At 43.1% G+C, this 16,409-nt stretch overlaps 1 protein-coding gene across 3 annotated transcripts in view; it reads right to left on the reverse strand.

Moving 5' to 3' along the window:
* Positions 1–16,409, reverse strand: part of LOC309657401 (uncharacterized protein) — a 239,571-nt gene that overhangs the window by 173,182 nt on the left and 49,980 nt on the right. The window contains exon 1 of one of the 3 annotated variants that reach the window (XM_082454803.1): positions 15,649–16,239. The exons of the other annotated variants lie outside the window; for them this stretch is intronic. Within the exon in view, the coding sequence (XP_082310929.1) occupies positions 15,649–15,945 (297 nt within the window). The 5' untranslated portion in view covers positions 15,946–16,239. Of the gene's footprint in view, positions 1–15,648; positions 16,240–16,409 lie in introns of those variants that run through there. 3 annotated transcript variants of the gene reach the window in all.

The raw sequence follows: 16,409 nt of genomic DNA on the forward strand, positions 1-16,409 counted from the left end.
CCCCACACAAGGGCACCTCAAACAGCCACTGGGCCATGACGGCTATGTGCAGGCTGGGGGCTGGGCCCAACGGGAGGAGACTTTTCCCTTCCCAGTCTACCTGTTCTCAAGGTCTGTTGTGAGTCAAGGCTGGTGGCAGGAGATGGGGAAGGACACCCAGAAGATGGAAACAGCCATCAGCACCACGTTGGCTCCACCAAATAGGTCCCCAACAGGAGACTGGTCTCATTGTGTGTCCCCCGTTGGAAAAAAACTCAGCTCCTGGGTGGGGTGGGGGACACCTAGAGAGAACATGAGACCCTGTGCCCAGCCCCCAGGATAGACCCCAGTCAGTGTTTCCAGTTTGTGAGTTTCCCGAAGCCGATGTGTGCCAGACCGGGCTAGGTGATCATCCTAACGTTTGCCTTTCATGGGCGTCTGAGCTTCTCCTTCCCAGCCTTATATTTGAAACAAGCCATGATGGATGTTCACGCTGATAGGAAGACTAACAGCTGGCCGCCATTTATTTATGCAAAGAAGCCGGTGCCGGGAAAGACTTCTGCATACCACACTGCCAACTAAAGGCGATTCTGCTACCCCACACAGGTCTGCTGCCAGTGGCTTCCCACCAAACCAGAGCCAGTGCTTCCCCATGGGCTTCTCCTGGACGGACGGGATGAGGAGGGGTCTCTTCCTGTTCCTGTCCTCACTCACTCTGTGGCCTTAGGCCAGAGTATTTACACAGCGGCTTTGACTGCTCACAGCCAGTAAGGTCCGTTAGTTGGATGTAAATAGCTCTCAGCTCTTCAAAGGCCAAGGCAAGCCATTCTGTGAGGTCTGAGTCAGCCCTGCCAGGGTCTCGCATTTCAAGCCTTATTCATCTTCCTGATAACTTCCATAAAGGGCCAACGTAGCTTTTTGCTATGCCGAGCCTGCCAACAGCACCCCAAGTGGGACTGTCACAAGAAATTGGCATTCGCTGAGCTCCTACTACATACACAGCTCTGTCCCAGTTACTCTGGGAGGGAAAAAAGAGCAGAAAACACATTCACTATTTTTTTAGGGAGCCAGGCACACATGGACCGGAAATATTGTGGGTCAAATCACACAGAAACCCTAAGAAACGCACGACAGAGTTCAGGGGTGGCAGGGTGAACCAGGAGGGAATAGAGCCCAGTGGCCAAGGACATGTCCCTGCTGTCACAGAGACTGGACCGGGGTGTGGATTCTAACTCTGCCTCTTTCCACCTGCACGACCTGGGGCAAGTGTCTTAAACTTTTTGAGCCTACGTTTCCTCTTCTGTAAAATGTAAGTAAGACTAGTGATCATAGGGTTCTTGTGAGGACTAAATGAAATAGTACATGGAAAGCACTTAGCACGGTGCCTGGCAGAGAGTAAGCACTCAAGGAGCATCAGCTGTGGTTTATTGTGAGAGAAGCTTTCTGCAGAAGGCAAGTTTTGAGGCTTTGGTAGAAGTATGAGACGGAGACCCATTCCTTAGCTTGCCATCCTGCCCTTGTCGGGTGGTGACATTGGCTCATGCTGCCTCTCTGATCTGAAGTCAGAGGAAGAGGGAAGCATCAGCTACTGGTCCTCCAACCATGGAAAGAAAACTCCAATACCAAGAGACACTCAGTCTTCCAGGAAAAAGAAGTACAAATCCCACGGCAACTTAGCCCCTTAGAAATAAACAACCAAAAAGCACAATGTGAGACAATTCTTGGTCTGGGGTAGACTGAGCCATGTCTATGGGTCAGGACACAGGCGTGATGTGTGCAGGGAAACAGCACACCTCTTGGCAACACTCCCATTGTCTTGACTGCAGAGAGGAGCTTGGAGGAGGGGGGCACAAGCCCTGTCCCCTGACAGGGAACTGTCACTGGCTTCCACTTCAAGCTCTTTCCCACCCTTTGTCTTCGAACACCTTTACAACTACCATGATGGGGGGGGTGGCAGGTGGAGCAGGTATAAGTATCATCTGCAGTTTATAGAGGTAAAACTGAGAATCAGAGAGGTTAAGCAACTTGCTCAAGGTCACATAGCAAGGCTGTGGCAAACCTGGAACTCAAACCCGTCTTCCAATGCCTGATCCAGTCCTCCTGACTCTCCTTACCTGACTTTCTCCCCAGCAGTCCCAGCTGCCAAAAATCAGAACTGTTTGGACAGTTCAAGTATATACTACAACACAAAAAACCTTCAACCAACCCTGAGACTCCATGGGAACAAACAACATATTATATATGGCCACTTCCCAGATGTTCCCAGGATGGCAAGAGAGTCTCCAGGGTTAAGACAAGTTCTCAAGAAGGAAGCAACTTAAACTGTTGTCAAGGGGTAAGGGCAAGACACTATATTGTGTCCACATTGTGGAATACTATCAGCCACAGAGAAGAATGAGGTTGACCTTGAAGTACTGGCATGGAAAGAACACCTGGACAGGACATGACCCCAAGGATATTAAAAAACAATGAAAACAAAACCACTGGATTCATAAACATATACGCAAATTCACAAAAAAACATCTGGCAAGACCCACACTCAATGAGATATCTTCCATGTGCCCCTGCGGATCCCCTCTCCACTGTGCTCCAGCCTGCTCCGTGTCCTGGGAGACTGACCTGAATGAATGCCATCAGTGGGTGGCCTTGCCTTCCAGCCAATGCTGAGCACCAGCACGAGATCAAAGGAATGGAGGAGAATGAGACTGGAGTATTTATTCTCCCACTTTCCATCTATGGAGTCTCCAAAACTGGCCACAGCCCTCAACCAAAGGTCCCGGCTCCTTTCAAGGTGCCCCACTCTCTTCTCCCCGGGTTTGGTTTCTTGGGCCTAAAGGTGAGAAAGACTTCCCTGGGGTGCTGCATGATGCTTTGTGTCTTCCCCTCACGTGACTTTATGTATTGCCTCTCTATTAAAAAACTCCTCAAATTATCCTACTTAGAATGTGCCATCTGTTTCCTCCTAAGACAAAACCCAAACTGGTAACAGTGGTTAACTGCGGTGGGGAATGGGGGAAAAGAAGGATGAACACCAGTATCTGAAGCTTAGAGATCTATAGTGACTTTAGCCTTTTCAGTAATGATGTGCTGCGTGTTTGCTTTTTATAGTAAAAATTCTAAGCATATACAAAAATGGAGAGAACACCACCACAAGGTCCCAGGTATCCACTGCCCAGCCTCAATGACCATCAGCCCATGACCAATCTTGTTTTAACTATGGCCCCCCAGCCACTCCCCACCCCATATTGTTTTAAAGCAAATCCAAGATATCGCATCACCAGTAATGTTTTAACTTTGTAAGAAAATTATATTTCTATATTGCCTGAGTAACTAAAAATTGATTAAAAACAGAGGAATTCTCAAAGCTATAACTTCTGTGGGTGAGAAGACTCTGTCCTTGCTTTGAGTTTGTGACCCTATCATGGTTTTTTCCCTGCCATGTGTCCTAGAACCATGGCTCAGAGGCTGGCCCCTTCAGTGGGCTGGGGGCCCAACTAGCTCTGGATGTCCTTGCCAACCTGTTCTAAATGTGGAGGATCCCATTATTAATACAAAACCACAGGAATACCTTCCATCTGAGCATCAGTTTTTAGGTTGTTTGGCCTAGTTTTTTGTTTCTATTCCTGTTTTAACGTTGTATTGAAGTACAGCTTTATGTTCACGAGCTCCATTCCATATTGTTGCAAATAGTAGTAGGTTTCTCATTTTCATTGCAATATATAGTATTCTACTGTGTGAATTTATACCATAATTCATTTATCCATCCTACTCTTGATGGGAATGCGGTCATTTCCAGTTTGTAGCTGTTACAAATGGTGTTGTTATAGACATCCTAATACCTGTCTTTCAATGTTCGTATGCTTGCATTTCTGTTGGGTATACACCTACTAGGGAAAGACTGGGTCATAAGAAGGCATATGTTTAACCTTGATAGACACAGTTATGCAAAGTATATACGATTTCTGTTATTCAATATCCTTGCCAACAGTTGGATATTTTCTGGGTTGGTTTGTTTGTTCCACTTCAGTCATTCTGGTATATGTGGTGTTATCTCACTGTGGTTTTAATTTGTATTTATTTGATGACTAATGAAGCTGAACACTACTTCATGTGCTTTTGGGCCATTTGGATATCCTCTTTTATGAAGTATCTTTTCAGGTCTTTGGTACATTTTCCTAGTGAGCTATCTTCTTTTTCTTATCAATTTGCAAAAGTTATTTATATATTCTGGATGCAAGTCATCTGTCAGATGTAGGTTTTGCAAATGTCTTCTTCCATTCTATAGACTGCCTTTTCACTTTCCTAATGGTGTCTTTTGATGAACAGAAGTTTGTATGTTTAATGTCGTCTAATTTATCAATTTATCTTCTTGTATGGTTAGCAGTTTTGTGTCTTGTTCAAGAAATACTTGCCTTGCACTGCTCTCAGTTTTTACAAAGATTCTTTTAGGAGAAAAAAAAAACAAAACACCTACTGAAAATTGAGTAAGGAAAGCCCTAAGAGACTAGTGGAGACAGCAAAACAGCAGCTCCAAGAAGCAAAAGGTGTGCAGTTGCCTCATTAGAAAGACAATTCTCGGGCTTCCCTGGTGGCGCAGTGGTTGAGAATCTGCCTGCTAATGCAGGGGCCACGGGTTGGAGCCCTGGTCTGGGAAGATCCCACATGCCACGGGGCAACAGGGCCCGTGAGCCACAATTACTGAGCCTGCGCGTCTGGAGCCTGTGCTCCGCAACAAGAGAGGCCACGATACTGAGAGGCCCACACACCACAATGAAGAGTGGCCCCCGCTTGCCACAACTAGAGAAAGCCCTCCCACAGAAACGAAGACCCCACACAGCCATAAATTTTAAAAAAACTACCATTAAAAAAAAAAATTTAAAAAAAGAAAGACAATTCTCTTGTTAGCAGCCACTTGTCAGAACCAAGGCTCTTCTCACCTGTAAAGACTTACCTTGGACTGAACTCATCTCCATCAAGAGAAAAATGTAGAGCTTAAGAGTATTTCTTTTGATGCTTAAAAAAAATTACTGGATACTTAGCAATATGCCAATGACCAGCAAAGAAAATGAGAGCAGGGGTTCTTGAACCATAAGGAATAGTAGAAAAATGCCAGCATTAAAATTGAAATGGCTTTCAGAGAATAAGTGTTTTTAGGAAGAGCAATTATATTTCTATAGGGACCCCCTCTCCTACAAGAGGTTCATGTCCTATGCTGTATGAAAAGATTTCTAAAAACTTCCACTATGGGGCATTTCTCCCACTGAAAATAATAAATGAAAACATGATTAAAACAGTTAGTGGTCTTATTGTCACCAAATATGTTAATCCAAGTAATTTTTAAAGTATTTGTTGAAATGACAAAAGTTCCTTTAAAATCAGTATTTTCACTGTTTATTCAGCAATAAGTATGGAAGGTAATTATGGCCTCCTAAATCCAAACCTCTCCTCACATCTAAAACCAAAAACAAGAAACACACAAACAAAAGCTAAGATTGACAAGGAAAAAAAAAAAACCAACAAGAAAAAATATCTACACATGACCCACGCCTTCAATGTTACAAGGTACTAGATAATACTATGAACCTCAAATTACAGTTAAGTAGAGAAATAAGCACCAAATTCCAACAGAGCACCTACTACTGCTGCAAGTTTGTGAGTATAGACAGCTAAAAAGGGGAGTCTTAAGAAATTCCATGAGGAAAAAGGAGAGGCAAGTGAAGGACATAGACAAATCATAGACAGAATCATCCCAGAAAGGAAAAGTCCAACACTAAAGTCTATTATACCTCAATAAAGCTGAAAAAAAAAAAACACCCCACTAAATGCAGAACAATGAACACAAGTCTGAAACTTAGTAGTTCACAATACTGGCTACAGGAAAGGTACTTGAAAGTGAGTAGGGTTAGAGGTGGCAATGATAGAGAATTATGGCTTCTAGAAGAAGAAGGAAATAAATAAAGAAGAGGTGCTGCCCCTTAGAGGTGTGACAGTAAAAGAAAAAAAAAGGGGGGGAGGGGGAAACTAAGACTCTTGCAGAAAAAAAGAGAGACAGCAAGCAACCAACCATTCCTCCTCCCCCGACCCCAGCACTAATTCAATAAATTGCACTTCACTATACTGACAGAAGAGGGCACTCTTGAAACAGGAACTCTTTCTTTAAAAATGCCTAGAAGTGGGAGGGGAAAAAATCAGACTAATGCCATACTTAGCTACTGTAAGAAGAAAAGATACAATATGAATAAAAACATTTTAGCTAAAGAAAATTTTCCCCCTCCAAAAAAATCAACCATGAAGCAGAAGAAAACTATAAAGTAACATTTCAAGCTGAATTAAATATTATCAATTTGAAGATAAAAAAAACTAGATTCACATATAAAAACTAAGAATACAAGAGGATCCCCCAAATCAGGAAGAAATGCAGTGAAAGTTGATCAAATTCAGGAAAAATAATTGAAGAAAAAGTCAAAACTATCTCAGAAATAAAGAATAAATTACAAGGTACCCACAAGAGAATACGTCCAAATAAAGTTAATAAGGGACAATGAAGAAAGGTAGTAAAACAAAAAATAGAATGGAAATGAGTTTAAAAAGAAGTAAAAAAGATCAAAGAGAAAGTAGTTGAAATGGAAGGCAGGCGAAGAAGGTCCAACATATGTATGAAAAACATAACATAACAATGGAACAGAAATAGTATTTTGAAATATAATCCAAGAAAACTTTCCAGAAATAAGATCTTAAATCAACATATTGAAGAGGCCCCTGTGTGCTTGGAAAACTGATCTCGAATGATCAACTCTGAGATGTTTCCTAGTAAAACTATTAGATTTTAATGACAAAGAAAAAGTCCTCAGGAACCTCTATGCAAAAGCATCAAATTCTTATGCAGGTGAGAAATTTAGACTGGCATAAGACTTCCGGAGAACAACATAAACAACAGGGCCAGAGTGAAGCAGCATTTTCAACACACAAGGAAAGAGAGTACAAGCCAAGGATTTTATATCTAGCCTTCATCCAACCAAGCTTTACCCAACCAAACGATAACAGGGAGCTTCAGCAAAGGGACTGATGGTGATCACTTGATATATTTAATTATAGAGTTAAGAATAACAAAAGGTGGGGTCATGGTAACAGAAGGATATATAAACATTATGTGTTCTGACCAAGCAGAAAGAATGCAACCTTAAAAATGGGAACAAAGGGGAAAGTAAAATATGACCACTGATTGTTGTTTAGGTAATAGGTGGGAGTCAAAGTATATCATTTAAAACTGACAGACCATATAGTAAAAGCTTAAGAAAAGGATGGATTAAGGGCAGTATAGAAGGTATAAATGCAAAGGCAACCACCAGATCAAAAATACAAACCTTTCTGAACACCAAAGAAATTTTTAGACCATAATGGAAATACATCACACTCAGAGAAAGAAACTCAATAAACATAACATAATACACACAGTCCTAAGGCAGCATCTCAGCCTATTACTTAATGGGGAAACACCAGAGGCATTCCCACTGAAGTTAGAACAAGACACATATGCCCACTTTTCCACTGCTAACATTGTACTGGAAGTACTAGCTAATGCAATTAGGCAAGAGAAAATAATAAGAGTCTTGAGAATTGGAAAAGAATAAGGAAAGCAAACTGTACTGCAGAGGACATGATAGTATACCCAAAAAACCTAGAGAATAAATAACAAAACTAACTCAGAATTGCTCAAAAACTTTGATCTCAGAACCCCTTTACACCCTTAAAAATTGTTAAGGACCTCAAAGAGCTTTTATTTATGTGCGTTATATCTATTTATATTTACTAGATTAGAAATTAAAACTGAGAAAAATTTAAATATTTATTAACTTAAAAGTAAACACTAGGGAGATGCAAGAGGGAGGAGATATGGGGATATATGTATACATATAGCTGATTCACTTTGTTATACAGCAGCAACTAACACAACATTGTAGAGCAATTATACCCCAATAAAGATGTTAAAAAGAAAAGTAAACACTAATAAACATGTTAACATAAAGAGCATTTTTTGAAAAATAAGCATAAACAAAAACTTCCAGTGAGAATGACATTGTTTTACATTTTTGCACATCTCTTTCTTGTTGAGCTTAATAGAAAACAGCTGGATTTTCATATCTGCTTCTGCATTCAGTCTGTTATTATATCACACATTATGTAGCCTCTGGAAAACTCCACTATACACTCAAGAGAGAATGAAGTTAAAAGGGCAAATTATGTCTTATTATTATGAAAATTATTTGGGCCTTGTGAATCCACTAAATGTGTTTCAGGAACCTCAAATGTACTGAGACCACATAGTGAGAGCCATTAAATTAACTCAAACAATAAAATAATTCATCAAGGTAGTATGATATAAAATAAAGAGCAAGAGTCAATAGGCTTCATAAGCACAAATAAAAACCAATCATATGATGTAACAGAAGAGAAACCTCCCATTTACAATAGCAGTAGAAAAGATAAAGTACTTAAGAATAAATCTAACAAGAAATATTCAAAACCCTTATGAAGAAAACTATAGCACACTCCTAAAAAACACAAAAGTTGACTTGAACTAATGGAAAAGATATCGTTTGTTCATGGTCAGGATATTCCAACATCATTAAGATGTCAGTTCTTCCTAAATTAATTTATAAACTTAATATGATCCCAATAAAAATTCTAAACAGATTTTTTTTTCTGTAGCTGGACAAAGTGATAGTAAGGTTCATATGGAAAAATTAATGTGTAAGAATAGGTAGGAAAACAGTGAAAAGGGAAGTAGCCCTACCAGATAGTTTTAAATATTACAAAGCCTCTAGAATTAAAACAGTGTGATAATGGCACATAAAGAGACAGACGAATGGAAGAGACTACAAAGTTCAGAAATAAACCAAACTACCTGTGGAAATCTAGTACATGATAAAGGTGATATCTCAAATCACTCAGGCAGAGATAGCTTTTGTAATAAAGGGTACTGATACACTGGATAGACATTTGGAAAAAAAATTAAAATTTGATCCATTCCTTACGTTACATGCAAAAATAAATTCCAAATTGACTAGAGGTCTAAGTGTGAAAAACTAAATTACACTACTACTAAAAGAAAACGAGTGAATTCTTCTATAAGAATTATGAATCAAAATACAGATGAAATCAAATTTAAAAAATGATAATTTTGACTACCAAATATTTTTTAAGTTTCCCATAGCAACAAAACACCACAAGCAAAATCAAAAGACAAACGCCAAACTGCAAGTAAATATTTGCAACGTACATCACATGTAAAGGGCTAATATACCTTAAAAAGACTCCCCAAAATCATATAGGAAAATGAGCAAAGACATAAACAGACAATTCATCAAAAAGACTTAAGAATGCTTCTGAAACCTATGAAAGATGTTCAACTCCATGCATAATCACAGAAATGAAAATCAAGATTTCACTGAGATACTATTTTTCATCCATCAGATTGGCAAAAATTCAAAATCTTGACATACAGTCTGTTGGCAAAGCTGTAAGGAAACAGGTATTCTCATACACTGCTGGTGGGAATGCATTTTGCACAATTCCTATGAAGAGGAATTTGGAAAACTAACAAAACTATGTCTTTATTTACCTTGATCCAGCAATCCTACTTCTAAGAAATTACCCTAAAGATACATCTCCCACAATAAGCATATACACACATAAAGTTTATTCACTGCAGCATAATGTTGGAAACTACCTAAGTTCTTAAACACAGGAAACTGGTTGAAAATAAACTTATGTTATATACATACAATGGAGTAAAATATGCTGCTGTAAAAAAGAATGGGAAAGATCTTTATGAATTGATATGGAGTGATTTCTAGAATATATTGTTAAAAGAAAAAAGCAAGATGCAAAAGAATACTTATAGTACACTACCTTTTGTGTAAGAAAAAAGGAGAAACAGGAAAACATATGTGTTTGCTGATTTTTGCAAAAAAAACAAGCACACTAAGGAAAAAAAACAGAAAAAAATAAAATTGGTTACATCTGAGGGATAGGGGAGGAAACCGAATGAAAGGGATATGGAGAGGTGTGACACTTCTCTGAGCATACTTTTAGTATAGCTTGGACTTTTGGAAGCATATTAATATTCTACATAATCAAAAATAAAATTAAATCAACACAGATGAGGGGAACAAAAAACTAAAATTGAAAGCAAGTGAACCAAACTGTATTTCTGATCAATCTAATCATGAGAAATCATCTGACAAACCCTAATTGCGAACCACACTGAAGAGGAAAGGAAATAAGAAGTAATCCAAGTAGTTTTTTAAACAAAGTATGTTGACTATACACCCTCAGTCTAAAGGAAAAAAGACATGCAAACTAATTGTGAACTCTTTGAATTAGGCTTGTTTTTCATAGTGGTATGGGTGTAGCCATTGTGAAACTATTTTATGTATATTGTAGGACTGAAGATATGAGTAAATTGTGATGTTGTTGGGAGCCAGGGTTCTCACTGCAGAAGAAGGGAGATTCAAATATGGGATGAGGGGAGGCAATGAAGAACATGTAGGGATGGAATGGATTTGAGGGCAACATCGTGGAATCATGGGAAAATATGTATTTTATATACATATATGTACATAAAATTTCAAATACGTATACATATATGTATATATAACTTCAAATATGTATATGTACTTATTTCTATATTTTAAAGCTAGGATATATAAGTGTGTGTGGGTTTCCTATATTTGAAGGGGTCTAGAAGCAATGACACTTCATAGCATTGGGCATACCTACTGTCTAGATCTTGCTATTTAAATATCATTCCCCACTAAAAGGAACCCGGCTTCCTTAGCAAAATGCCTGATTCCAAGACTATGACAAGGAAGGTACAAGGTAAGCCTGGAACATCTTGTTAGTGCCAGAAAGCAAACTCAAAATATTGATGGTAGCATGTCAAAAGGACACAGGAGCCAAGCTGGAAGGCAATCTCACTGTCTACATCCAGGACAATTTCAGGATCAAAATAAATATTGATAGTATAGCTTATAACCCATAGAATAAAATAGGCATCTATGAGCCTATACTGAGGAGGCAGCAGCAGGAGAAGGAGAAGGAGAAGGAGAAGCAGAAGCAGAAGCAGAAGCAGAAGCAGAAGCAGAAGCAGAAGCAGAAGCAGAAGGGAGGGGAGGAGGAGGGAAAGGAAAAAGGAAAGAGGGAGGTTTGGGGAAAAGGATGGTAGGCTCTTCATCAAAGGAGAATGCGAACTGATAAATGTGGAGAAAGTATTGGGACTGGAAAATCACCATTTTATGACCAACATAGTAAAGACTGGTTGGAGAAGGGATCATTGATGGATGCTAAATTCGGGGTGGAGGGGATTTGACGAGGAGCAGGGTATTTGCATGTCAGAGTGTCTCCTCACAGACCACTTATTAGTTACAAGGGAGAAAAGTAACTACAGTTGACCCTTGAGCAACACGAGTCTGAACTGCACAGGCCCATTTACACACAGATTTTTTTTGATAGTAAACACTACGGTACTCCACGATCCATGGTGTGTTGAATTCAAGGACGGGAAATAGCGGATACAGTGGAACCATGCATACAGAGGGCCACCTATAAGTTATATGCAGATTTTTGCTGAGTGGAGGGTGGGCACCCCTAACTCCCATGTTGTTCAAGGGTCAACTGTATATAATGTAGTAACTAGACAACACCTTGACCAGGAAATCTAAGTGAACATCACCAACACGGGGCAGGAAGGCAGCATGTGCCTGCAGCTATGACATCCTGAACGGAGGCTGCAGCCCAGCCAGAGCTCGCTAATCTGAATCTAATCATGAGAAAACATATCATGAACCCAAACTGAGGAATGTTCTGCATTTTGACCTGTTCTTCAACAAAACATCAGTGTCATGATAGACAAAGAAAGGCTGAAGAATGGTTCCAGATTGAAGGTTGTTTGAAAGAGACCTGACAACTAAATGCAATATGCGCTCACGGACCGGATCCTGTACTGACAGGAAAAACGGGGAACAGGGACTGTAGACGCAGGGAGAGGGTTAACTATTCAATGGCAAAAGTCTTCAAATTCTGAAGGAAGTTTATGAAATCTTAATCTGGCAAATGTCCCAACGTATTCTTCCCCACGGCCATGTCACCTTCACTAATGATAGGCAGGTGTTCCAAGGAGGGCAGCCGTCCAGGGCCCGGAGAGGGCAGCCCCAGACTCCCGGACTTGAGTCTGCCAAAGAGTATGTATGACTTAAGTGCTCCCAGGCTTCAACAGTGGATGCACTTGGCAAGAACCCCAGAGGACCTCCTGGAGAAGCCTTGGCCATGGTGGAGGCCTGGAATCAAAGGGTGTGGCCTTCTTCTGACCCTCAGCCAGAATGGACATGGCCCAAAGGGCAAAAGCCCAAAACTCTCCCCAGCTGGAATTCAACAACCTGTATCGATCTGGCTGCAACCCCAGCCCTTGTAAGAAGTCCCTGTGATCATCCCCCCAATCTGACTGGCCAACAGGAGCTGTCAGCAGACACCACAGTGACTCATCCGATATAAAAATGGGGGGAGTGAGGGAAAATGGGAAATGAGTGCGCACTCATGTTTAGATGCATTTTTCTTCCTGGAGATTTATTCTGGATTATTGCATCTGACACCGCTCATATACTGAGAATGGCTTTTGTGCCGAAAACAAAAGGAAAATGGGAGAGCACTTTTGTTTCATGTTCTCAGAGATTTATTTAGTTGGATCATATCTGGCATCAGTACGCCCACGGTTCCATGAAATTGTATTGGCTGAAGACAGGACAGACCAAGCAAGGAGTCTGCATTTTCCATGTCTTCAAGTCACTGCAGAAATTCCAGAATTTCACAATGTTCACTCCCACAGCCAGGTGAATACTGAATGATTCCAGTGGGGCAAGCAGGGGTGAGGGAGATGGGAAGGAGAGGGGCATGGAATTTCAGGGAGAGGGCCTGACGTCTGTGACGACAGCTCTGTCACCTTCTTTAGTTCTTCCCAAAGCATTTGTTTCTATGCTCTTAAATCTCATTTGAGGTCAAGATACAATCTGGGTTCAAACTAATAACAAGGGCTTTGATCGCAGAGGTCTGCTTGTTGGATCAGAGCAACACTCAGCTGCCTAGGCCGAGATCCCATGGAGAAGAAAAGCAGGGCTGGATTTTATCTCTGAGATGGGGGTGACCCAGAGCCTGGCCTTTCCCAGGGATAAAGGGGCTAACAGCAATGACACTCAACAGCCAGAGCAAACGCTCACCAAGAGATGGGTTGACACTCTCAAAGTCCATTTTGTCTTCCTTGACAGATAAACACTCCGATGAATTTCCCAACTGATAATCACAGAGGATTCCAGCGTTTTACAAAAACCAGTCTTATCCACCCCAAATCCAAGTACCACTATGGCCTCCTCACCTCTCGGCTTTGTGACCCGGGAAAGCACCAACGTCCTCCAGAACTGCTCCATCTCCCAACCAAGAATGTTCCCACTTAAAAGACTTTTCCACAGTTTCTTTTCACTGGCCTCTGGAATATGTTATCTCGGGAAAGTTATAACACGTGAACTTGGAGCAGCTGGAGAGAAAACTGAGAATGACTCAGGAGTCTTTCTTCCTCGTTCCAGAAAGGGTCATTTCCTACCCAGTTATGGGAAAGGTCAAAAAAAAAGCTGAGTTGGATCTTCAAGCAGCCCGGGGTAAGGAAGAGCAGCCGCCGTCCCAGTTACCACCAATAAAGTACTTTACTACAACTCTGGAGAAAAGCTCACGATTCCAGATGCATAAAACTGGAGAGACGGTCCACAGCTCAGCCGTCTGCCCCCTCCTTCCAAGGTGCCCACAAGCGGCTAGAGGAAGAGCACCAGCACAGTTAGCAACCGCAGGGTGGGCTCACCTGGGTGCCTTGGAAACCCTGCCCTGTTTGCTGCTGAAGGCCAGTAGGGAGTCAAGAGTCTTGGAGTCTGCTCTCCCCCAGATAATTCTCTAGGCTGAGCAGCTTCAAGCTTTAAGAGCCTGATAAGGCTGCTCACCAGAGAGGTTGCCCCAACTCTCCCAAGGCAGCTGAATGGCCTGATTTGAGAATACTGTGTGGCCTCAGAAAGAAGTCCATCTGTCAGAATTCCTCTGGAGAGCATGTGAATGGGGAACAGGGCGGCCACCTGGCTGGTGGCCATTCCAAGCACAAAGGCGGGAGCCAGCAGTGCCAGGTGTGTTTAAAGTTCACCTTACCTTTGGTCCCCCAATACCTGTGTGATGGACAGTATTGTGGGAAGGCGTATTCAGCCAGTAATGTGTTTCTATCAGAGTGGCTGGAAATAAAAGGGAGGGATGGGAGGGGAGGCCGCTTTTGTGCTGGGGGTAAATAATCAGCAGCCTGGGGTTTTTCCTTCTCCTCATGTGCACAGGGTCGAGAGGACTGGAAGTTTACCAACTTCTCTAACATTCCTTCTTCTCCATAAAAATTTGAGTCCCGGCTAAGGAGGATTTCTCTCCCTCCTCTGTTGGCCAACCTGAGAGATTACAGCGAGCCACTCAGCGGATACCGAAAGCCCAGACCTGGCATAACGAGAAGATTTCTGACCACGGGGCATTGCTCCATACAGAACTGCTCCAAAGGCAGTCGGCACCCCGGAGGAAACATGCCAAAGAATTTCTTCTACATTAAATTATGAGGTGAGCTGAAAAAACAAAACTAAAGCCCCTAGTCCAGGGCTCACATGGGCCCCTGGACTAAGAAAATAACTTTTCAGGGCTGGTTTCTCAGCAGCCATTTGGCCAAATACCAGAGTCCCTTCCTCATGATTTCAGAGACCAGGAGGGAAGAACATTTTGGCCTTAGATAAGCCAGGCGACAATCATCTAAAAACAGGCACCCTTGGCTTTCAGGGACAACCCCCTTCTAACAGGCTGGAGAAAAGGTGTCGGGGTTAGACATAAGTTGGGCCAATGGAAACGGCTTGACCTCTGTTGGTAAAATTAGGGTGTCAGCGGTCTAGCCATGCTGCTGAGCGAGACTAAGCACGGATGCCCCACTGGACCTCAGACGCTGTGTTTAAGGCTCATGCGTGCTGCAGGCGGGCGGAGTTGAGAGTGACGCAGTCTTTGTGTATAAAACTACCATGGAATGAAAAAACATTGCGTCTCAAACCGGGCTGACCGCCGGTCTGTGGGCCAACAGCAGCTGTGACTCTCAGCCCCCTCCAGCGGGGCCTAGCGGGGAGACATGGCTCTGGACCCCCGCCCCAAAATACGGATGAGAGCATCATCTCCACGTTTGTCCTCTGCCCTTCAGTGCTACTAAAGCACGTGTTACATTCTCAAAGCCAGGCCAAATCCGTTCCTAAGACTTGGCCCATCAGGACCTAGAAAGATGTTTAGTTCTGCCCCCAGATGGTTCAGAAATGTGACTGCTGCACTGCTTTGTATCAAAATGCCCCAAACAGCCACCAAACTAGAGCCCCACTTTGTTCAAAGTACCCTACAGAGCTATTCACATGAGTGAACTCCAGCCTGTTTGTGGTGGGTTCCCGACTTCCCCGGAACACAACTGTTCATCTATGAAACTGGGATGGTTTATTGTGCAGTGAAAGGTCCCGGGCTTCCAGTGAGAAAGCTCTGCAGTCTCCTGTACACTGAAGCTCCTACACCTTTCTTTCTGACCTTTGGCTGAAGTTCCCGGTGCTGTCCGTCCATCCACACCCTGGGGACTCCCCCAGGAAAGACGGAACGAGAGGGGACGGGGCAGACCCCTCCGCCCAGCATCAAGAAAGCCCAAGTTGGACAGGCTGGCCTGTCCTCCCTTTGTTCCACTGTCTCACGGCAGAGCAGGGCCACCATGTCAGGGGGACTCAGCCCACACCTCCCACTGCGCCTCTTACACGGCACACTCCGAGCCTTTCCCAGACACCACTGCCATACGAGGACCCAGAGACACGCTGAACCCTCCACTGGCCCCATGACGGCCTCAGAGGCAGGACGCCGGGATAGGAGGGATCCTATACATCATATTCCTGGGTGGGGGAGCTCAGGGGCCACAGAGGGGGCCCAGGAAATGTAGGAGGACCAGCTGAGGGGGGCTTCAGGAGACAGCTGCAGGTCTGCCAGTCTGTGGGCCTTGGCCGAACACAGAGGCGGCCGCAGAGAGGTCATCAACAATTCTAGCCGGCGTTTGGAAGCCAGGCCTGGCGAATCCCACCAGCTCGGCTTCTCCCGGCGTCACCACCGCGGGCGGCCAACAGGTGGCAGAAGAGCTTCGGGGAGCGCTTACCTGGGGCCGCGGCTCTCCCACAGCCACAGCCGGCAAAGACCGAGGGCGCGCTCAAACATTCGGGGAAGGAAGGGATCCCGGGGAAGGAAAAGCCAGAGAGGAAAGAGCAGAGTGGGCGCGTGGGAGCCAGCCAGCCGGGGCTCTCCTTCCGCCC

Source organism: Balaenoptera physalus (genome assembly GCF_965194825.1).
Source record: "Balaenoptera physalus genome assembly, chromosome: 3".
Taxonomy (NCBI): Eukaryota; Metazoa; Chordata; class Mammalia; order Artiodactyla; family Balaenopteridae; genus Balaenoptera; species Balaenoptera physalus.